The sequence below is a fragment of the Phalacrocorax carbo genome, chromosome 1, assembly GCF_963921805.1.
Source record: "Phalacrocorax carbo chromosome 1, bPhaCar2.1, whole genome shotgun sequence".
NCBI lineage: Eukaryota > Metazoa > Chordata > Aves > Suliformes > Phalacrocoracidae > Phalacrocorax > Phalacrocorax carbo.
In genome coordinates, this window is record NC_087513.1 from 75,778,459 (window position 1) to 75,802,779 (window position 24,321).

Genomic DNA, 24,321 nt, shown 5'->3' on the forward strand with positions numbered 1-24,321 from the left:
GATGTCTTCATGAGTAAAGCAGGGTGCTGAATCTGAGATGGGCCTTGTTAGTAACACATACGAAAAAGAGACATCATTTTGCCATTTACTCAGCTTATTCTTATACTTTAAGGCAGGCCAGCCAAATTTCTAGTGCTTTTATTCATGTTGCTATGTAACAAAAGAGAAAATCCCTGCATAATGTCTTAATTTTCTCTTGGAAAACTAACAATCATTTCTGCACAGGTAGTTATTCATCTTTCAAATGAACCACTGGAACTGTTTATTAATAGAAAGGAGCAATAATGATAAACAAACAGCAGTCCGCTGGACTTTTGGTCACAACGTATTTTGGTACAGATAGGATGTGATAGTTGTGCTTTTTTCCTTGAAGATTAAAAAAAAGTCACGGTGACTTCGTTTGGGCTCTGGGTTCCTCTCTGTGATGTGTAAATGAGAATGTCAGTGGATTACATGCCTAAGCTGACAACGTGTTTTCTCTACTTCCCCATGATTTCTCAGAAGAGGGACTTTTTTCAGTATTCTAAATTCTGTGCCTGAAGACAGGTAATAAACAACAAGCTAAGTCATGAATACACGTAGCGGCCATTCAACTGAGGTAAAACTGAAGGGCAGCTTAAAACAAAATTGGGCTGTTTTGTACAATTACAAGCTTTAAATAGCTTTCGCTTTTTAACTAACACATTGGAGTAGAAGGTTATGTTAAAATACAGAATTGACAGCGCTGTTTCATGCAGAATTGTGTTTGCTAGGGTCCCTCTGTAGGTACCCAAAATAAGACTTGCAAGTTTTCAGTTTTAGTTGGTAAACATTAAGCTTTAAAAGCACTTCTGCTGGTCAAAAAAAAGAATTTCTCAATCTCCTCTTTGAGTGTAAAGCATGCGCTTGTTCTTTCGGCAGATACTGATGTCTGAGATGACAGGTGCTTCAGCAGGCTAACAGAATGCTGTGGCACTGGTCACAGGATGACGGGTTGTAGACAGTGACAGTGGGAAGATGAGACAGGAGAGCACAAGAAATCCCAACTTGGAAGTGAAGGAACGTGGTAGAGGAGGGAAGTTTTGATGTTAAACAATTTCTTTACCAGCCTTTTCAACATCATGCTGTTGGTAACGCTTAAGTTCTGGAAGCAGTGTCAAGCTACGCCCTGCCACTAGTGACCAGAAAAAGCAACAAGATGCAGTGGGGACACCATTCAGCTGCAGGTGCCCAAAAGCTGCCAGCACAATTGTCACAGGTGTCTGCTCAGAGGGATTCAGTTTCACTTGGTGTGCAAACAAAGCAATCTCGTTATTGTGCTAGAAAAGTCTATACGCTCTCCTGCACGTATCCCCAAGCCAGCACCAACAAGCAAACGCCTGCTGCTGTTTAAAGAGCCGAAAAGTAGATTCTGTATAATGTCAGCAGAGGACCTCTTGCTAAACTTACCCTTCCAGAACACCAAGGTGCGCTGGGAGAACCACGCGCAGCAGAGAGCTGGTTTTCATCACGCGCACATACCTGGTGGAGGTGTAGGTTACATTCAGCCTCACCTTTGGCCCATCCCACATTTGCGATGCTGTTGAACTTCATACTGATGACAGTAGAGCAGACTAATTTAAACAAAATTGTTTAGCTTCCACATATTAAAGCACGCTGCAAAATAAAAACAGATTCTATTTAACTGACTGCCTGAGAAAAGGGCCTGCTGTTGCCACTGCCTGCAACTGCCTCCCTTCCCCAGGCACGGTCTGATGCAGCAGCGTGCCTGTTTGGAGCCAGTGGGGCCACACCTTTGTATCGGAGAACATCATTATTTCCCAAGTTCAGAAAAGAAACAACCTCTTACATCTAGAAGAAAACCTCAAGCCACTGCTCAACATGGAGGGAAACGCTTCATCATTCTAGTCTTGAAAAAGTACATGCCGGCAACGCTCCTCAGACACGACCTGGAGAGCAGTGGCACAGGGAAACAAGCAGAGCTCCAACTGCAGTCCCTTCCCATTTCCCTAAGGTGAGGTTTTATCTTTCTTATAGAATGGCAGAGTAACTAGTTTCTCTACAACGTTCTCACCACCAAAAATACCGTAAGAAATACATTTGAGGATGGTTATTTCAGTTATTTCAGTAGTGACAAGCATTAGATACGTTTTTGAAAATTCAGTTGTTGGAAGCTCAGCCAATACAAACTAATGGGTGCCAGGCAATTGGTGTCATAGGTTTGCCGGTACTACGCTCAGGAACATAGTAAGCGATTTTTAAAATGAATCATCATATGCAACTCACTAAATTACTGGCTAGGCAAACAGCAGCTGCCTCCTACGATATATACTATCTGTGCTTTTTTGCTTCCTGCATACAGCTTCCCTCCCCCCCTCCAGAGCATTCAGGATAAAAAAATAATATGAATCCTGCTTATTTTGAGCACAGTAGATAATTTGTTGTTACAGCAGAAGGCACTAAGGATAATGTGGAAAAATTGCAAAGGGTGCTTTTTTTTTTGACAAGGCAGACTTGTGAAGACCCAGCTCTGAAGCAGGTAAGTTGTATGCAACCATTTTTTCCTTCCACTCCCTCTCACTCCCAAAATGAGCTAATTTATTGCTCTCTTTTGAAGTTGTCTTCACCCAGCATGCATGAGGGTATAAAGCCTTGCATACTCAAACAGGAGCAGCTGTCTGCCTGTAGCTACGTGCTAGCAGACAAGGTCTGAGATCAATTAAAAAAAAAGTTAAAAACAAGCAGCATCTGCTTAAACAACAACAACAAAAAAACTGTATTGGAGCTGTTGCGTCTAAAGAAAACAAACACCAAAGCCTAATAATCAAAGATATGGGAGGGGGCAACCTAATCAGATCAATATTGATGAAATTCAAATAAATAGGCAGGGATATGTCAATGCATCTCAGCTGCTGAGTTAGAACACATTGACCTAACGCTTACAATACTTCTCTGTAGGATATTTACTCACCAGAAGCTCGACGCTTCCTATTCTGACTGTTCACTGAATAAACTGATGAGAATCCAAAGTTATACTAAAGCCCACCACCAAGTACCACTGCAAAGATCACGTGCAAGCCTGCAGCACGCTGCCACAAGTTTTAGGAAGAGAAATGGAAAGCTCAGATGCTTAGCGGAAAAAAGCGTATTTTGAAATGGGGCATATTGCTTTCTCAGGAAGGGCTTCCTGGTTCTCAGATAAAGGACCGCTCTAGGCAAGGGCAGAACGAAAGCTGAAGAGCTGAGCTGGGGTGAGAAGCATCAGTGAAAACTTGCAAAAGAAAGGCTTTGGGAAAGGCCATTTCTGCACACATTCCAGGTTGGAATAAGAGACAAATACAGAGGGGACCAAAGAAATCCTTTATGCCTCACTTATTTCTTTTGCTATCGGAAAGCAAGGCAAAGTCTGGGGAAGGGTAACTCGGCATGAGTTCAGGAAGCAGGAAGGAGGATGTAGCAGATGACCAATAGGTACCAGATCTGCAACGCTGAAGGATGATTTTAGCCCAGGCTGCCGAGACACTGCAAGCCAAAACATACACCTTGCACTTCAGGGTTAGGAGCAGGAGTGTGCTAACCTAGTCACCTAAAAATCAAAGAAAGAGTTAAAAAAAAAAATACATTAAGGCCTACTTAAGGAGTTCTGTTAAAGAACTCACTAGGAGCTCGAGAGCTGACCAGCAAGAGCAGCAGCAAGGAACAGGTCTGACATGGGACACAGGAGAGACCTGCAGAGCAGAGGCAAAGGGTCCCATTCTTCCCTCCGCAACACACGGCACTCAGACAGGCAAGTTGTAAACCATTTTCTCTCCTACCCAAACCCTGCGCCACCAGAGGTCACTGTGTTTGGCTGGGCTTCGTGACTATGCCCTGCTAGGAGTATCAGCAGTTTTACCTACCTATTAGCCACGTTCGGTCCTTAGCCTCTGATTAAATACACCCTCCCTGAAGAGTTACTGATGTCTACGCTATATTACAACGGGATTTTGGTCCTCAAGCGGTTTTAGACTAACTATTGCTTTACCCTCTGTTTCAGTATCCAGTTGCTTGGGGCAGTTTCAGCAATGCCCAAGTACCTCAGAAGCAGGAAAACAAAACAGCTTGAAAGCAAGCCAGGACACGTTAAAGTCTCTCTCTCTGACAGCAATAGCATTAAGGTGTCAGCCAGTTAGTGTATTTCACAGGACTGAGTTTTTGTTTCAGACTGGCACTCCACAACGTTCGCATTCAGCTCAGGCTTCTCAAAGCCAGGCTCACAGCCACAAACAGCAAGGTATTAAACAAAGGCAAAGTTTTCTCAGAAGTCTCTATCATGGGTTTTACATAATACCCAGCAGCTGAGCCCCCAAAATGGTTCAGAGTGCTTTCTAACCTGATGTACTTGGCGTATTTCTACCAACCAGCTGAGAAAATCCAAGCTCAAGGACTAACACCTTTTCACCTTACCAAGCACTAGCAGCATGGATTATTAGCTTGGAAGATCTACACCACACCATTTGCCCCAGAAAGAAGAGCCACTTGCATAGGATACATAACTGCACAGATGACAAAGGCACTTTTACGTTGTGGGCCCCTTCTGTAATTTCCCACAGCCTGCTCCAAATCAAAACACAAAGCTTAGGAGAGGGGAGAGTTTGGAGGGGAAGAGGACAAAGCGCACCTATGGAACGCATGATTTGTTTCTATCTTCAGTCATGCTTTCTGAACATTTGGAGAAGCAGGTAGGCAAGCTGCCTTACACATGAAGCAGAAGTCAGGCTGGGTTTCTGATTTTAAAGCGAGGGAGGACACACGAGAACAAAAGAAGATCTGTTTATTTGGAAAGATCCATGTCCTCGAGTCCACTTGTGCCACAGCTTGTTCAACTGCTAGGAGAAATCAGCACGGGTGCAAGAGCAGAGGGAGGAGGAAGACAGTTTCGCCTGTGGATTTGAGGCAGGGCTGGAATACATGCAGACCTAGGAAAGCTCTACAATCAGCTAAGATAAACATCACAACGTGATCATTACAGCATTATTACAGTCCAGCAAAGACTGCAGAAAACTCAGTAAAAAGTATACTGGAGCCATCAGGGCAGGAAGATTCTCTACAGCAGCAGGAAGTAGATCAGCATCACAGCCCAGGAGGCTTCAGCTTCCATGAAGCTTCAACACATTTGATTTTACAGGGGAATCACTACCTAGAAGTACTTTAGATTTAGATTCCCCAGAAGCATCAGATAGCATTATTTTAAGCTAGCAAAACTGCAAGGTAGTGTAGCTAACACAGCAAGGCAGCAAGCGCTTCTGATGAGATTCTGCAGTCAGAACAGAGGCATAGCAGGGTAAGGGCCAGTTCCCCTTTTGCCAACTGCCTCAGAGGGTACACAAAAAAAGCGTCTTGAAAATTACCCCTTCAACAGCCCAGTGCACTGATCAGTTAATGTGTTCCGATTATTATAACTGTTACTCACTATGGCTTACAGAATATGGAAGAAAATTCCCATATCACCTCTTAGCAGTATCAAAAAAACCCAACCAACAATGACAAAAAAAAGACAAAATCTCCAAGTCAGGATCTCAGGGGGGAAAAAAAGAAAAAGAAGGTCAAAGCCCAGTTCCTACATGGTCTTGCAGGCAGCATCCAGCCCAGAAGTGGATGGCAGCCATCCCTTTGCCCTCTAGAACCTCATCTGACAAAGCTATTTAAAAAAAAAAAAACAACCAAACCAAAAAGGCTCTTCAGACCATGCACTTCCTCACTGGTTTCACACAGAACTTAACCACACTCTCAGCCTCTGGGTGTCACTAAGTACAGTAAGTCCTTACAACAGGTCACCTAAGTTCACCTGCCACCTCATTCCTTGAGGGGCTAAGACTAACTGTCCCTACAATACCAAAGGCAGAAGCTAAGTTATAAAAGCATCACTGAATTCAAAGAGACCCCTTTGGTTCCAAAAGTCTTTCAAAAGACATCTTTATTATAAAAGGTATAGAAAATTAGAGTTAAACTTGTTTCTTCCACAATGTTAATCACAGCAGTTATAAAAAAACCCCAGGTAAACATGTTTAAGAGCATTTATATACCAAGTGTTTGCTACTTGCCATTGAATACAGCAAAGACATGCTCAGTATCAGTGCAGTAAGGGCAGCCAGCGAGCATCACTGCCAGAGGCCAGGGAAAGAGCTCCTCATTTACCCCCACGTGCCACACACCAGCACAGCGAAGCAAGACCCAAACTGGAGGATCTCAGCCTTCCTCTGCTGACTGAAGCAGGTGTTCCAGCTCCAGGCAATCATGGGATTTGTCTCTCTAAACATCAGATCAATTCAGTCACCTCAGATACTATGTCATCAAGCTGTCACTCAAAGAAAAATGGCCAGTAAGTAGAGTAATTTTAAAGTAATTAGTTCCTTCCTATTGCCAGAGTGTTTTAAATTTCAACTAAGCTCCCAGATAAAGTTCTTTTGCCAGCTTCCTCAAAGAGTTGTTTCTTACATACTTACTACCAAGAACTTAAAGTGGTGGCCGAGAACTCAAGTTTCCACTACCAGGTTATTCACTCATGGTGGTTCCATGCAAGTAGCAGAACAGCCATGCACCTTCAGACACGAAGGACTATGCACTTTGCTGCCCGCACTAAAGGTACAAAGACAGTGAGACTAAGAAGGAAGAGCCACTGTAACCTGTATCAAGACAGAGAATGCAAGACTTCAACTATCACTTAATGCATCACAGATCACCACGTAAACTCTGAACGTGAAGACCAGGATGAGGCATGGGGGGCAACGGCAGGTAAAACCAAGGACAGCCTCAGGACTGCTTGTGCATTTCTGTGAGCCAAACCCACAATGCTCCACTTTGCCTTTTGAAAATGGCTGTTTGTTTTGTTTTTACAGAAGTGAATAAAGCCACCGCATGAGATCGCAATCCTTCACTGAACACAAGAGTGGTCCCTGGTCTGTTTTTATACTGCATTCTGCTTTGGGCAGATGCAATCCAAATTGGTAAGGAACATTTTCAGTCAGCAAGGATCCTGGTCAGTATTTTGCTAGCTGGATGCTGTTTTCACCCCCTAAAGGCAAAATTAAAAGATGTATTGATTAAAATTAAAAATAGTTAGTGTTTCAACCGATTCCAGGAAAAAACTGCCATTGGCTACCAAGAGCTTATTTTTTTCTTTTATAACAGTACCACCAAAAAAAAGATTATACCAGAGCAGAAACAAGTCAGGCTTTCAAGAAAGCAAACAAGGAGGCATGCCTCTTGTGTTCTTTTAGCAGTCATCTCTGCACAGAGACCAGATGACCAGCTTGCTACAGAACCATCCAAAGGCGAGGGACAGTCTTCTCATCTCAGATCATGTCCACTTCCTGAGCCCCAGTGTGTGCACTCACAATAGTTAATTCAGTGCAGTTTAAATTCAAGTCACTTAGTTTAGCTTGCAAAGTTCAGTAACGCTTCTTGGAAACAATTGTGTCTGCAGCCACACATTTTGTACCTGCATTAGAAGGTGACGCTTCGGTTCCTGCTAGAACTCCTTCTATGCATGGTCCTTATCTCTCATCCCTCACAATTTGACAGGCTGCTCACTTTCAGGAGCGAGTCAGGCAATATTTCAGCAGCAGTTTCCACGCTGCGAGGGAAGAACCAGCATTGTACAGGTTGCTTTCTAAGGGCTGTTTTATACTTCACCTACCTAAACACCAAACTCAATCGCCACAAGATAAATACCTGTACTTGACCATTAGTACAAGAATTCTGCAGCTAGACATACATGTTACAGTAGGCTGAGTGGGCCACTGAGGAAAGAGTCAAAACAACATGTAGTGTACTGGACAGATAACTTCTCTTCCAGGTTGGGCAAATATGATCCTCTTATTAAGCAGGACAAGTTGGCAGTGGTAAATCCCACACCACTGGCCGGTTTGCTGGAGATCACTCATCTCACCATGCCTAGAGTCTTCCTCTCTGTTCCTACCAGTTATTTGGCAGGTTACAGAAGCAACGGAGTTCTTTCCCCAGCTGGCTGCTCTTTCTGAAAAAACTCTTTGATGTTTAGTAGCTTGTTATGGATCCTCTCTCTTAGGGGAGGGATATGATGGCTAGGGTCTAAGACATTGGTGCTTCTGCGCTCCCTTTCCCGCTTCCAGGTGAAGTAGGGATGCGGTGGGAAGGGCACTTCACTTCTCTCTCGGCGAAGCTGCACAGTTACTCCACTGAGGGCCAGCATTGCCCACACTGACAGGATAATAAAGTCTGGAAAAGAAGAAACAGATTCCTTTATCAAAGCAGAACATTCCTTCCTTTCCCAAGCACAAACACTGAACAAGTTTAGCAACAGAAAGGAACTAAGTATTCTCTCTGCATCCTCACATGCCTGGAGTAAATCCACGGAAAAGGCAAGAACACACAAACCCGCATGGATTCGAGATGAGTCTGTTCAGTCACCATATTAGGCCTTCTGACTGCCCACTCTGCAAACTCATCAGCAAGGTGGCAGTCCAAGCCCGAGAAGCAGCTTTCACAAGGGCCTTTCTCACATAACACCTGCTGGAAGGTTGGTGCCTTTGAGTCTACCCAGTAGCCTTCTTTTGGAGGACTAGTATTTGTCATCTGGGTGTTACATCTCGCACCGTACTTACTGAGTTCTCCTTTCTTCCCCTTCCTACCCTTAACACTCACTGTTTACAACGGAACCAAAGAGGCAGTGGTTTCTCAAACCAGCATTTAATACAAGTACTTTAAAAAAAAAAAGATGTCATAAGAGCAGTACTCACCATTTGTTTGAAAAGGCACATTGGTGTAAGCTCTGCTGAAGTAATCATTGAGGATCCTTCTGAGAAGGTCTAAGGTGATGTAAGCAAGACTTGTGTAGACATAACAAGCAATAGCTAGGATCACTGCATAAGAGCCTACTATTCCAGAGGCCAGTATGTTCAGCTAGAGGGGGAGAAAAAAACCCACAGCTTTAAGAGACTGATAAACACTCTTTATTCCCCACCTCCTTACGGCAGGATTTTGTATCAGTTCTCCTACAAGAAACTGGCTGCACACACCTGTTATGCAGACACCCTGTTAAGACAGCAGAAGTTGACTAAATGCAAGTGCTAATGGATGCTATGTGCAACACTGCAAAAAGTAATTCCCTTGCTTACGGACTGTTTAGCACAAGTAGGGCTGAACAGGAACCCCTTAGAGCTGGCCCTGCGCTAAGCGTCATGAAGCTGTGTTAAGTCTTCTATACATATCCCACAGGACCACGTTTGCATTAAGTAGTCCGACACCCCTTCCTCCCTCCTCCTCAGGCAACAGTGCCGATTACTTACAATTCTTGGACAGCCTACAAAAAGCACTGGAATCATCAAGGCTACAGAAGAAAAGGTCACCCAGAACACAGCATCATCACGGAAGACCCTGTAGTCTCCTGCAAAGACACCATATTCCACACATAATTTACTAGTTAGTAAAATGTTTCCTGGTTTGGTTTGTTGTTTGTTTTTTTGCAAGCAGTTAAGGGTGAGCTTTTTTCCCCCCCGAAGATTCTCTACATTCAGAAGTATCTGGAGTACAGTGTGGAAAAGTTCAGCTTTTGAGCTCAACCTGATTTGGATGCATTGTAACACAGTTACTCAAAACAAAAACAGAGAAAGAATGTCCCAGTGAGTAGAGGTCCTGCACTCTAAGTTGGGACAGCAGATCTTGTCCATGAAACAAAGATATATATATTTTTTTTTTTTATGAGGTATATGTTACTCATCTGGTAAGACCAAAAAGTACCAGAGTTGTTCTGCCCAATAAGAAGCCATTTTATTTTATAAGCCTCTATAGTCTTACAATCTATAAACCTGCATCTATGTAAGTTGACTCCAGGGTACGGTGCAAGTGCAGCCATCACAACACAAGGCAACAAACTCTTCTGGCTTTAGGAGGAGCAATTAAGTCACTCAAACACTACTACACTCCCCTCGCTTTCTAAGCGTCTGTCAGTTAAACAGAGGGGACAAGCTGACCCCCAGATGAGTCACTGTTTAATGAAGAGCAAACAGGGGCTGCATGGGTTATCACAGAACTGTGGCTTGAATCAAACACAGATGACTGGAGAATGAAAAGCTGTCCCACCAAGGGATCTTAAGTAGAAGAGTTTTGAGATTTTAAAATTACAATAGAGAAAGCAGCGTGCTGATGCTCTGATGTCCCAGAGGGATTCCAGCTCAGCAGCCTTGCTTTCTTATAACCAATTTGTCTAATGTTTCTCTCTTAACAAGGTCATTCTAGAGACCCTGAAGATGTCAATCCAGCTGCAAATACAAATTTGGCTCTTACAGTGCAGTGTTCCCAGAGCCTCACTCTGTGGTACTGCAAAAGATAACAGCAAGAGCTCCTCTTAATCCATGATGCCCTTATGCCTGAAGCCTCCAAGTTAGAATGCAGATTTTCTACTGTGATTTGTTCTGGATAGAGAACAAGACAGTCAGCAAGTGCTTGCCTGCCACAGAGCTGGTGTCAGATTGCTGAGATGGCACGCAGCTTAGGTAGGAAGAGCCTCAGCAAATTCTATGCAGAATAAGCAGTTTCCTCTTCCCACCACTGCAGATTCCCTAAGTAGTTTTAATTACAGCACACCTGAAAGGCAGCTTCAGGTACATCTCTATTCCTCCCAACACAGGAAAGAGAAAGTTAAATATAACACCTAGATAATCCAGGTAGTGGCATTCATCTTAGAGCCTTGCAGTGTCCCTGTAATACAGCAGGAACATATCACTTGATAGCCAGCACTTTGCAGCAGAGTATTTTAGTGCATACCTAGTGGAGTAAAGAAGACTGTTGATGAAAAAAGAAATCCCAACACAAGTCCAATAACAAACATAGAGAGTAGGACAGAGCCAAATCTCCACCAGCTTGCAACCAGGAAAAGCCCTCCAATAATTCCAGCTACTGCCGTCAAAATAAGACGCACTGAAAAAGAAAAGGGGAAATTCCAACACAATGAAAGCTTCAGTTACTGCAATAACTTATTCAGCAACTTTACTTACATGCTTGATTTTGCCACCTAATGAAAACTTTCTGAAAAAAGCCAACCAAGAGTATCAGTGCTTGCTTCATGTATTCCACTTAGACTCCAATCTGCAACTGAGGATGTGCTACCAAAAGCATGGTATAGGACTGGGATTAAAGTCTTGCTACTCTGTAGATTAGTACCTTGCATTCCCAGGGCAGTTGTGGTTGCAACAGCTAATGCACATGTATCAAAAAAGTAACCACACGAGGCAGGGCAAAAACAAGAGGAACTAATTCTTGCTAGTCTAACAAGCAGGATGCAGACCTTCCACTCGATCATTTTACAGATGAAATTTGCATTTGACCTGAAAATGAGGCCCACCCATTATGAAAGAAGTAGGAAGGAAGTATGTTACAAGTTTCCAGAGTTTCTAAAAACCTGTATCTTCCTTAGATAGATACTGAGATTTGTCTTTTATAATTGCAGCTATTAACTCTGCATCACTATTTGGTGTCAGAAGCAACAGTTACTCTGTTTCATATTCAGCTATTATGTTAACCAGAGCTCATTTAAGTACCCAGGTATCACCCTCCCAGCCTTCCAAAGGCTGGCCAACAACAAGCACAAATGAGATTTTACTTCAGGGATTCATAACAACAATACTTTGGGAAGAGCACAGGGTATCCTGACACATCTACTCACCATCATAACCAAGGCCAGTTACCCTTGTAATGAATACAAAGAAGAAGAATCCTGCAAATATGAAGCCCATGAAGAATAAGTCTACAAGAGAAGGAAAAAATATTTAGTATGCTGTCATCACTTCATGCCAAGCTGGTATATCAGTACATCTCCAGACATCTTCATGTGACAACAAGTAAAGAACATATCAGCTCACTGGCTGAGAAGCACAGAAGGAAAACCAGGCAACACTTTGTTCTGGAAAGGGGTGTCCTAAACACTTCGAACAGTCAAAAGATTACATATTTGTATTGCCCAGCATGCACCCTAGTTCTAGGTTTCTGTTCTTTGCACACCAGAAACTTCTTGCTCCTTGCTTAAAAGCTCTGATCCTGTAAAAGCAAAGCAAGGGACCTCATTGGCACATAATCACTATCAAGTGAATCTTAATACTAACACCACCATTCTAAGTTACAGCAAGTTACACCTATGAAATTCCAACCAGGCTTATAAGAAAAACATTCAGTACCTGTTTTCCAGAATCTGTGTCCAAAAAAGCAAGTGAAGAGACCAAGAATAGCAAAAGCAGTGAAGAACACTTTGGTAGAGAGTTTGCCTGCAAGGAGAAAGAAAGGGTTACTAGACCATTCCAACTAGTAGTCCCAAAAATGCAACTAAGGTAAGGTCAGGTTTCTGTCACCGAGTCTACTGACAACTTAACAACTGCCACTCTTTCAGACACACCATGTGAGCAGATCTGCAATGCCTGAACAACAGTTATCTTGATATGCTCTCCAACAGAATACTGAAGTAGATTTCTAAATCAGATTGGAACAAGAGCTTCCTCCTTATTCAAAAGGCTGAAGTTTCTGTAACAATAGTTAAGCAGCCTTGCTGTTTGTAATACTGATTCAGGTTTGCCTGAAAATTCTCTGCTTAGCTTTAAAAAAAACAAAAAGGGACACCCAATCATTTATTTAAAAAAAAAAAATAAAAATCAGCTGTTGCCTGGGTCACTAATCTTGTAGCACTACAGACTTTTTCACTGCAGCCTTCACCATAGTCTCCCGTTAGTGTATTCTCCATGCAACAGAAAGGACCAGCAGCATCCCAGTATGGCTCACCTGTCTCCTAGGCAAAATTCTTAATGGTATTTAAGCTATTTGAAACAAGTAAACCACATCTTCCTAGTTCTCTGATTTAGAGAAAAGAGGTTTAGCCTAGATAATTTGTCTCATGTTGTCATAAGCCAACACTGAGTTTGACAACAGTTACTTGTGTTGCAGTATATAACAAAATAATAATGAGAATAAATCTTACTTTATGAACTGTATTCTACTCACTCTTGTCCCTTCCACAGTCATAACAAGAGTGGCAGCTTTGCTCTTCTTCTGCTCACATTCTATCATTATATAGCTTTGTACAAAGTAGTGTGGCTTTGTAGTCATCTCACTATCGCTGGCATTATCTTCATGCTTATTTTAGTTGACTAACCCCTTTTAAAATATTTGTAATTTACCATTCCTGTTAGCACCAGCACAGTTAGAAAAATCAGGCTGGGCCCTAGTCTATTTCACGTTTTACTACTTCAGTTTCATGTGCAGCATCTACAGATCTACAGGTGATTTAAGATTATGTATTCAGTTTAAACAGAAAAAGCTAGAGTGGCACTACAGAGTTGAACGCTATATATTTGCAAGCCACTCTATTAAGTTAAACCTTCAATTGCTAATAGTTCTCCTTAGTCTTATTCCATTATTCTAGAATTTCTCCTCAATCAAGAAGTAGACTCTGTCATAAAGGAATAAAATACATTAGTGTAGAACAAAGAGCTCCTTCACACATTTGAAAAAAAAAAAAACCAAAACTCAGAAGCACCTCTCAGCATGTTGGAGCACAACAATCTTGAAATGAGTTCATAAGGACATACAAGTCCCAACTTACTGAGAGAAGAGCAGTTATCCACCAGGTCAGCAAAGCTGCAGGCATATGTATGCACGGGTATGTATGCAGCAGAAGTATTCCAAAAAGGATCCCATACTATGACATTGTAGATCACACCTTGTCCAGGAAGTGAGGAAAAGTAGATGTTGGTCTTGTCATCAGTTGTCAGCGTAAGCATCTGGAACAGCAAAGAATATTTTTAATTGCAAGGAATGGCTTGTCACTGTTGGCATATTGATGTGTCCATAAAGCTGAGGGAATACTCAGCAGCTCAGATATGACGATCATCAAGAACTGCATGCAAGAGCTCTCTTATTCTGAACCCTCTCAGTTTTACCAACTGAAGCATTAAAGGCTTACAGGGCAGACTCCACTTCTCCCCTGTCAGAAAACAAACTAACGTTGGAGGAAGACTCTCTCACTTACGTGCTTTGCTCCTCCCCATTTGCAGGCACAGTTCAGTTTCCCTGTCAGTCTACTAACCCAGGTCTGGCCTCTGAAGCAGGCAAGGCTGCCATTCTACTCCCTAGCAAGGCCAGACAGGTCATAGCCACTGAGATTCTCCCTTCTCAGTCCCCTCCCATCTCTTTGCTGGAGTGAGGGGATGAAACATGCAGCAAGTGTTTGCTCTTGCATGTTAAATATCTTTATGCCACTCCAGTGGGGCCCGTTCCTAGTCCAGATCCACTACACTCTCCTCCCTCCTCTCATCCTTGCATTCCCTGCCCAGTTCTCAGCATCTGAGGATGCCAGCCCCCAGCATCTATCAGACATTGTAGGAGAGACTATCAATCTTTGCCAGAAGTGGCTTGACTTCTGGATTTGCAGACATTCAGTGGCAGTATTGCTACAGGCAAGCTGGCCTCAACATCACTGAAGGAGCACTGTGGCTATAGTATTCAGCAAGCAGGAAGACACTGCAAGAACAGCTTGTTTCATTGAGAAGAGTGCACAACACAGAAACAGGGCAGTCACTAACATCTACCTAATATCAGAACCCACAGCAAGAAGCCTCAATTCTGCCACATTTCAGGCTGTGCTAACTAGCCACCCCTATCCTAAAAGACAGTGGTTGACATTTTGCATGCATCTCTCACTGCATGCTTCCTAGCCAGAAACCCCAGATACGAGCAAGAAGCCTGAAGCATCAGCAGCTTGCTTACGTCACCACTCAAGGAAAATAAACACAGGGGAGGAAAAAACTTAAGATGGTGCCACTGCCACATGCCTGGTATACCAGCGCTTCAGACTTACTTTAATGCCATTTGCCTTGATACTTTGCACCTCAGACATCTTCCGTATGTGGTTCATGAGTACCATCTCAGAAAGATCATTCTCTGGTAAGAAGTACTGGTAGACATCATAGCGCAGTCGCCATCTGGAGTTCTGACCAGTCCCTGAATCACAGGATGGTGGGTTTGCTCCTCTACAATTGAAGAAAAGAGGTCAGCTATGTGCCTAGCACAAGCCCCCAGATCTTAACATTAGAAGCCACCCGTCTGAGTTGGCAGTATTTGGCTTCTAGTCTTTAGAAGTTAACACCAGCAACTAATTCAAAACTAGACTGTAAATGTTTGTGAGCACAGACCACAGCAGTATTATGCAGAACTACCCTGATGCAGGTAGTATCTGTGCTGGCACCTGCCTTTACATTTAGAGGCTTCCTGTGAGTGGTCATATTCCAAAAGGTCACAACAGCCAAAGATCACAGTACCACTGTTTGTTCTTCCATGCATGCTATACATAGAGCTCTGAACATAGCCTTCCCCATTCCCTGCCTATCACCTGTGACATCAGACACCATTCAGGAAATAAGGCCCTATAGCTTGAGGTTCCAATATTAAACAAAACTCTATGTCACTGGCATGCTTCAGTACCAGTAAAAGAATAAAACTGGCTGTAATGCACAACTGTTCCTCAAACATACTAAGTCATTTTGTGGAATGGGAAGATCCAGTACTTGCTGACTGCTTGCACATCTGGAGTTGCATAACCTTTCCCACAAGATGCAACTCTCAACTTCTGTGTTACCTCTCCCTCATTTACTTCTGAGTTTGTTGCAGCAAACAAAATTTCTGCCAGCAGCTGGAAAATCAGCCTTTCCAAGACAGTCTTGTTTTATGACCTTGGCCAAATAGTGGACAAAGAAGGTATTGCTCAGTGCACTGAAGAAGTTTTTCCACAAACCTGGTATATCCCAAGTTTGCAGGAGCAAACTTGATGTGTGTATCAACCAACGTATAGTCTAGGTAAATATTTGGATCCACTTCCAAGTCAAATTCTAGATTGCAGCCTCCAGGAATAGGATCTAGAACAAAATAAGATAGTTGTGTAGTTTTTCTTCCCCCTTACACAGCGTGAAAAACATTCTAAGACCTCAGCAATCCATGTACTTGCAGGCATAGTCTGCTAGCTGCACACAAAGCTGTCAGGTTTTAGTCCTGCAGACAACACAAGTGGTTTCACTGCAGTTTAAGACAGGTCATGATAGACATGCACAGCAGTTTTCTGCTCTAAGGCTGAAGTCACAACAAGACTGTACAGTACACCCGATATACAACTCACAATTCAGCAGTGATACTAAAATTTTTCAGCTCATTTCAAAAGAATTTCTGGCATCTCCATCATATATTTGCACCATGTAAGAACATCAGCTATGAAAGGACACTTAATTTCACAGTTAACTTGTAATAAGCAGAGCTGGTATCCCTTAACAAATAAGAAGAGCATACCTTTCTCCATGTAGGGAATAGAGATAGCTGTGCTGAGCACCTGGCTAGCATCCAGAGACCGAAGGTACCATGTACATATGCTCTGTTGAGGCCGAAGGATGGAAACCAGTCCTTTATCTACTCCGGTTCCTGAGCTGTTCATGGATGGATTCTGCACAGAAACAAATTACATAAACAAACCTTCTTCTTGAGAAGATTTCTACCACAGCTTGATGTATTGCACAGGAGTTGCATTCCTGCCACAAACCTGTAGGGCACACATTTCGGTGCCAGTTGCCACAGATGACGAATTCAGCCCTTAACTAGCTAGTAAAAAAGGAAGATGGAAAAAAGGAGCTGGAAGAAAAAGGGAGTGGCCTCCCACAGCACAAACTGACTAGTTCAGGCTTAAAAACCCAAGTGATAAGTTAGAGACTACTAAAGAGTTAATAATCACAAGCAAGTTGCAGGGAGATCTAGCTAGTTGAAGTATACTGCTGCACAGCAACGGAGTGACCAGTGAAGGTGTGAAAAAACTGGAATACCCCTCACAAAAAGTTGTGAGCTGTCACTAAAGGCATTCTGGCAACCGAAGTGCAGAAGCACCTCACAATCTCCACCAGAATGGAGATGACTGTGGGACAGCTGACTAACACCAGCCATGCCAGTCAAAAGCACTTGGGGCCAGGTCAGCTACTGACACAATGCCCAGCAGCACCACCTTTTTCAGAATCAGGGCTCTTGAGGAAAGATCAGGCAGCAATGGCAGTGTCACACTCACACGGCTAGAACAACCAATTGACCTGCAGCCAAACCTATTTTTCAGCATGAAAAACGTGCTTTGTCCAAGGTGGGCAGACTTACCTGAGGCAATACCATAAGGAAACTCTTTGGACCTGGCAGGCTTTAAGGCCTGGCTCAGCTTCATATTTCTAGGGGCAGGCCAGCCCTAGAAGCAGTGCAGCCATATTTATGCAACGCTGTCCTTTGCCTGGTAAGGCCCATGAATGCAAAGAGAGTCTGAACTGACAGCAGAGGATTCTACCAGTGGTAATCAAACACTGAAGAGGTGTAACAGTAATGCCTTAGCCCTGCAATCCTGGCTATTTCACCAGTACAAAGATGACTGAGCTGGGTGATTTGTGCTACAGATTATTCACCTCCTAAGCTTCCCAGAATACTCCTTGGCACTCAGTACTGATGGGGAGAGGGAAACTGGACAGCAGCTGTCAGATCTCTGTCTACTACCTTCAACTTAGTCTACATTCTGCTCAAATACCACTTAGAGACTCACAGCACCATCCCAGTAATGATGGGGACAAACTGAGGCTGACGTATAGCAGTAGGAATGCTTATATTTTCGGCTAGAAGAAGGAGCCTTCACTATGGAGGAATTTCTCCATGTGCCACCAAAGGAGAATTAGATTCATGGCATGGAGCTGGGGTAACACAACATCATATCTGTAGTGGCTAGATCCCAGCCACATAAACAGCAGACAACTAAACATCCCAAAGTGAGCATGTTTAGTGTATAAGGTATATCGCAAATACTTATCATGAATCTGGTTTTAATGTGACAAGCTGATGAAGAGCAGTCAGCAGTCACATGTCAAAAGCACCATTTCCACCAAGGACAAAGAGCTTTGAAACATTTTCAAGCCAGTTCTGATATTCCTTTAGCATTCGGTCTTCCAGAATAGCAGCTATGGCATATAAATACAAGAAGCTAAAATAATACTGCCTAAGAGCCATGCAGGTAGGATATTCATATTATTTATATAGCTTCAGTTCTATATTCCTACATGTACCAGAGCCAACTTCTTTGTTGAAAGAAGAGTAGCGCTTAAGAACAGAAGTGACACTCTTACCGTACCTTATCAAAGGATATCACCACATCGCTTTGCTGGGCATGTACTTGAAAAATAACGACAGTTACATTGCTTGCAATGTTCCTGATTACAGCTTCCACTGGATTGGTCTGGTTAAGTAGCACATTTCTGAATTTTCCCAAAGACAGCTCAAGAAGACCTGCATTACAAAAAAAAGGAAGACGTTTATTTTCTGCAGAGGGAAGCAATTACCGAGGAGAGCCTGGAAGCTTCCAGTAGCCCAATGAGTCAGCTGTGAACAGAGCAAGATGATGTTTTATACTACTCTAATCCTGTAAGCTGTATTAAGGTTTCAGAGACTACTATACACAGAGCTATACCTACACGAACAGACACAGCCAGAGAACCTGCCCTGTGGCCGGGCACTCACCTAAGCACATGGGCAGCACTTCCTGCCAGGAGCTCAGTATTTGATACAATTGAGCTCATCAGCAACAGACACTAGCTGCAGCTGACCAGCTAGTGCTATCAGCAGCAAGTAACAGTCAGTACAGTAAAGACAGGATACTGAGGACTGCTTGCTCTTCGGCAAATACAGTCAAGTATGCTTGTATTAGCCAGCCAACTTGCACAATACCTGTCAGACTTCCTGGGTGAATTCCCAGACCATGGGAGTTGGAGTCAACTTCCATAATGCAGACACAAATCTGTAGTTTACACATGTATACTGACCCGCTTTCAGCTACTTCATGTCTCTTGCTCCCACACTATTCTTAATTATTAGGACTGTTGCACCCTGACTTCTGTATCTAAAGACCTGACTAATTTTTCCAAGACACAACAAAGACCATTTCTTCTTACGATGAGCATAACCCCATGACCCACCATCGTTTTAATTAAGAAAAGAACCACGTGACCTAGAATATAAGATTCTTTGAGAATCAGCTTTGGCTTGTCATTCAAGTCCTGCAAGAAAGCCTGGTTTCTCCCTGTGCTGGGCTCTTGAGGGACAGGGGCTGTCAAGGGAGGAAAGAGAAGCAGCTGTACAGAAGCCACAAGATTCTCTTTTGTTGGTGGTTAGCAGGCAGACTAGACACTTGCAGAATATGCACAATGCCTTTCAAGTTTTTCCCTGAATTCCCCTGCATTCACACACAGTAGCCCAGCAGACCTAAAACTTATCAAGCCTAAACACATACACAGTACTTCCTCAGTAAAGTTGCCTCTTCTAGTGTAAAGGGTTGATGCTGTCAAATACTCCAACACAAGCAGAGTAATCCACAGCACCATCCCGTATACACTGTTTCTCATGACTCAGGTGGTCTCCCATCCAAAAAAGGGATACAGTCTTCTCATCCAAAACTGTACTCAGCATTCTAACTCCTTTCCTGTTATTTTTCACTCTCCCCTGCCAAGAATTGGCATCTTTGGCTAGCTTCTTTGCCTCTTGATATGTTAACAGAGGTGAGCTCCTACCCTCATACCTCCTCCACTCACCTCACACCAGAGGAAGAAAGCAGAGGAAAAGCCAAACTCATCTCATCCTGCTAACTTCAACCCTTACATGCTCACTCCCAAAATCCATTTAATACCAGTACTGCATCACCAATAAAACCCCAGCTGAAATACAGGGATCATAAACAGTCTAGGAGCAAAAAAAAAAAAAAGAGATTCACCATTTTTCTGTCCCATCATCTGCAGTTTGTGTTAAGGTAGAAAAAGTTTCTACTCCAAGTTTTCAAACAGCAATTAATGTAAAATTAGAGCTACAAAAAAAGCTTTGTGTAGTCATCTGTTTCTGGTAGAGTCCCTTGAGCAGCATTCAGGTATCCTCCCCTTCACAAGACCTCTTTCCTCCTTAGCTCTTTAGTTCTACCAGAAATGCAACTAGCAGTACAAATGCTAAAGAAAGGCATTCAAAAGGCACAAACTATATATCTATGCACTCAAATTTGGAGTGAAAGCTTAGAATCCAGAAAAAATATTTGCCTTTGATCTTTAAGAACTGCAGCACAGTTTCATGAAACACAAGATCTTCACACTTAGAGGTTCTTTTAAAGAGAAAGCTGAAACGATATACATCCTCTCTGTGATCTACATCAAGGAGGGGGGGGGGGGGCAGGAAAACCTGCATTGCTCTGTCTTGTTTCTCACCTCCACTCTGTACTCATACCCAGAGGCCTCTGCATAAATAAGAAGAGATCTGTCAGCAAGACATGCAGCTACTACTTCAACATGATCATGAGACTCTGAATGTCAGAGGCACTCTCTCAAGTTTAATTAGTGTGGTAAATTAAGGCATGGTGTTCTACATTGCTTTACTGTTTGCATAATTGCTCCTGAAACAGTACATGTGACATACATTTTAAACCAGAGTCTGGACAGAAGAGCATAGATTCAGGGTGCAGAACAAGAATGGTTACATCCATCAGACAAGTATTTTTCAGCTTGTTGTTCAAGGAGCCTATGAACAACACTTCTAGCGAGGCTTGAAAGATCACTAAAAGGAGAGTTCACAAGTACTGCAGAGCAGCAGAACCTTCCAGGAAGTTTGCTGGAAGAGCAATTCTACATGGCCACAGACTACAGGACCCTTCCAGCCTTCTTTTTCTGTCATTTGAAAAAAGTCACTGGTGGTGCTCCGAGGCAGTAAGGTAGCATGGAAAGCAAGACAAATTAACCAACTCACAATTCACTGGGCCTACTGCTACCGCTAGTTCTCAGACACGCATTAGACTACCTGAGCCATACAGAGTTCAGTGTTGTCAAAGACGCTTTGAAGGAGAGGTACTGAGACCTCCACGAGCACGTAGCACTGGCCAGAGCATGAAAGCTGCTTCTTTGGGCAAGCTTTGTCTCACTGAAGGTAGTACACTGAACAGGACTGCAGGTTCAGCAGTACATGCAGCAGATAACACTACCACAAAAGCGACATAGTTGATCCAGCAAGTCAGGAACAGAACCAGGAACAAAATCCAGGCAGCCCAGACTTTTTTTAATTGCTTCACTTGCTTCAAATAGTGAAGGTCTGGAAACACCCTCTAAGATGCCAGGCTATCCCCTATTCCTTGCCTTGTAGAGAGAAGTATGACAGTCACTACATGTCAGAGTAGTTTGGGGTTAGATACAAGAGAGGAACCCTCACTGCTACAGAGATTATCAACTGAAAACATACTCCAAAGGAAGTCAGCACTGCTGAAACTGAGCTAGAGTAGAGCAAAGCTGGAGTATTGAGCATGTATTACTTGGTATGCTAGTACCAATACTAGAACAGGAGCACAGATAGTCCAGCATATAAAAAACTGATGAACAGAGGTGGACAACAGCCTGCTCTGTCACTCCACATTGTATCTTTACTGGTTTTGCCCTTCATGTGGGAGAAAAGACAGCAAATGAGTTGAACCTCTCACGACACTTGCCCCTGAGAAAGAGGTTCTCTACAGTCAGAGAACATACATTTCTACTCTGTGCCAACCAATTTACAGAGGATATGCAGAATAACCTCATGTAAGCTTTAAGAGGCAAGAAGAACCTTCCAGTGTAGGGAGTATGTCAACAAGCAGTCACATGAAAACATTTAATGGAGATGAAATGCAAACTCAGACTGAAAACTAGTTTGAGTAGGAAAAACACGAGTATGCAGTTACTCAATAGAATAAAGCCAGCAGCCATGTTATATCAGACCTGTAAGGCCATGCATACATGGATGCATAGCAGAGACCTGATACAAGGTCTCTGTTGTCCCACACTAGTAAAACCCCAAATAAAGACACCACCAACCCCACCCCCAAAAGAAGCAAGAAGATTTATGAAATCTTCTAAACTTTAATTGCATGTGTACTGAGACTCATGCTTGGAGCACAGTTTCATGCTTAAAACAGACTGCCACAGAATGTGGCTTGTCACCAACTGCACCACTCCCATCCCAGAAGGCTATTCTGTTCACCAAGTTAGAAGTCAGGAGGTCTTCTATGGTCTGAAGAGTGAGGGAAGTAGTACACATCTCACCTGCTTACAGTTTTACTAATCCACTTCAATTATCAGCCAGAACATGCAAGACCTGGCCTCAGTCCCATTGCCGGCACTGTCGATTAAGATGCCACTTGCACACCTAGGCAGTAGCGCTTCAAGATGCAAGTGACCAGCTGTCCAGTACATTCAGAGAGCTGAACAGCTTTGTGTGCACTTCTTAAAAGTGTTGTCTCTGCATAGACTACACAGCTAGCGCAAATGGAGTTCATCCAGATAAGCTTCCTTTATGAAAAGGGCACTGCTCAATCCTGATTACACTATAAATTCGCTTTAGTTTTTCCAATGCTAAATAATCTAGCTTGGATGTAGCAAACAAGGCCAGTTGCACTCCTACTTCATGGAGGTGGAGCTCCCTGGGAGGTAACAAACATGATATATAAAACACTCCTGCACAAGTATGAAGTTTGGAGAGCTGCAGCCCATCAGAACCCCAGAGAGGTAATATAGGTCATCATGCACAGATTTTACTTATCAGCACTTCAAAAATAAAGCAGGATCTTCTAGCACTAGGAGATAGCAGAGCCCATCCCTGCAAACCTGAGTGTCTAAGACTGAATCACCACAGGACAATTTCAAATAAGCAAACCATTAAGCATGTGGCCTTGTTTAAACGGCCTAATGATCAACTAGGCATGGATACACAAATTACACAGCTTAGTCCCATATTCATTCTGCCTTCTTACATACTGTAAAAAAATTACTCAACACATGGCCTGTTTTCAATCAAGTCTGTGATAGGAATTGCTTGTCAGCATCTTTTAACATAAATATTAAAATCCAAGAACATTGAGCCTCCATTCTCAAACCTGCTTGCCACCATCAGGTGCCAAGGCTAAGCTTCTAGGGCCTGCAAGAAGCAGGGAACACTTGGCTCTCTGCTAAGATCTTGGGCATGAAATTGGGGTGGGGGGAAGGGAAGAAGTCTTCCATGCTAGGGACTGATTCCAAAACCTGTCCTGCAGCCTTGAAAAGCATCCAAAGAGTAGATTTCTCCTTTTGGACAATTAAGCTTCATTAAAGCCTAGTTCAAAAATGAAGAAAAACTAAGAAAAGACTTCTATTAGCCTTAACGTTAGGGACTGCTTGCTTATCTCCAAATTATCTCTGAAAGGAAACTGGTTATTTTTTCCTTTATTTGAACAGATAAGAGTTTAACCAGAAAAAACTAAACAGCTGTTAAATCTTCACAAGCTCTGATCATTACAGTACACTTACCTCTGGACGCCTATTTAAGTCACATACAGGATCACAGGGGAATTACAAAAAAAGTCCAAGCCAAATAAAGTCAAATTACATCAGCATGGACAACAAGCAATTTTAGGAACCAAGCTCTAAATTATAGGGGGTTTTGCTCATTTCAAGAATTTTATAGGGACAGTGGTTTTCATCCCACAATTCATAGGGTGTGGGGAACCCAACACCACCTGTATGTGGTTAAAAAAAACCCCTGCTATTAACCTTGGCCCATTTCTCATATAAATTCATGGGTAGTGAATGTCACCTTGTTTCCTTAGAATAATACAACTCTACACCGGACTCATCAGCCTGTATCAAATCCCTGCGACAGCATGGTAAAAATTAGCCCAGCATATCCATGTAAGAGTTAAAATTACGGCGGTCATAGTAATTAAGCTGTAAAAAAGCCCGACAAAGAAAAAAGGGGGGAGGGGAATAGGTTCTCCCTGCCCACATCAAAGATTAAGATAACTATGAACATACAAAACTCTTCTCCAGCTCCGCAGACAGCTACATCTTCGCTTTAATCTTCGCTCTTGCTCAACACCCGAGACAGCAGCAGGTCGCCCCACCGCCGCCCAGGACACCCCCCAAAAAGCTCCGCAGACCCCTCCTCGCAAACCCCCTCGCCCCTCCATCCTGATAGACGTCGACACGGCCAAAAACACCCTTCTCCCCAGTACAACCCGGGCTCCGCCAGCCCTCCGGTGCAATGGCGGCCACAGCCCACAGAGTCGTTTCTCCCTCCCCGCACCGCACTCACCTGAAGTACCGCCATGGCGCAGGACCCCCAGGAACCCCAAAAGCACCAGGGGGGAAGGAAAGAGCCGCATGGCGTCTGCGGAGGGAAGAGGAGATGAGCCTACGAGCGGGCCGGGGCGGTTAGGAGGCGCTTAAAGCCGGGCGGGTCCTGCCAGGCGGCGCTGTG

At 43.3% G+C, this 24,321-nt stretch overlaps 1 protein-coding gene across 1 annotated transcript; it reads right to left on the reverse strand.

Annotated features, from left to right (window-relative positions):
- Positions 1-5,918: 5,918 nt before the first annotated feature.
- TM7SF3 (transmembrane 7 superfamily member 3) lies at positions 5,919-24,305 on the reverse strand. The gene is made up of 12 exons (XM_064460432.1): positions 24,157-24,305; positions 18,170-18,324; positions 16,318-16,468; positions 15,773-15,893; positions 14,840-15,011; positions 13,586-13,763; positions 12,171-12,257; positions 11,663-11,743; positions 10,765-10,917; positions 9,288-9,385; positions 8,739-8,901; positions 5,919-8,217 (listed from the first exon to the last, which is right to left on the reverse strand). Exons 1-12 carry the CDS (start codon positions 24,224-24,226, stop codon positions 7,955-7,957), a joined length of 1,692 nt encoding a protein of 563 aa, XP_064316502.1. The 5' UTR covers positions 24,227-24,305; the 3' UTR covers positions 5,919-7,954.
- Positions 24,306-24,321: the final 16 nt, after the last annotated feature.

Bases quoted from the DNA above. Each gene is read 5' to 3' on its own strand.
- TM7SF3 (XM_064460432.1), bottom strand. From the start codon at position 24,226: ATGCGGCTCTTTCCTTCCCCCCTGGTGCTTTTGGGGTTCCTGGGGGTC. The intron at 11,744-12,170 runs GTACTGAATGTT...CTTCTCTTGTAG, and splicing joins ACACAGATTCTGGAAAACAG to ACTTATTCTTCATGGGCTTC. The intron at 10,918-11,662 runs GTGAGTAGATGT...TTTCTTTTTCAG, and splicing joins AACTGGCCTTGGTTATGATG to TGCGTCTTATTTTGACGGCA.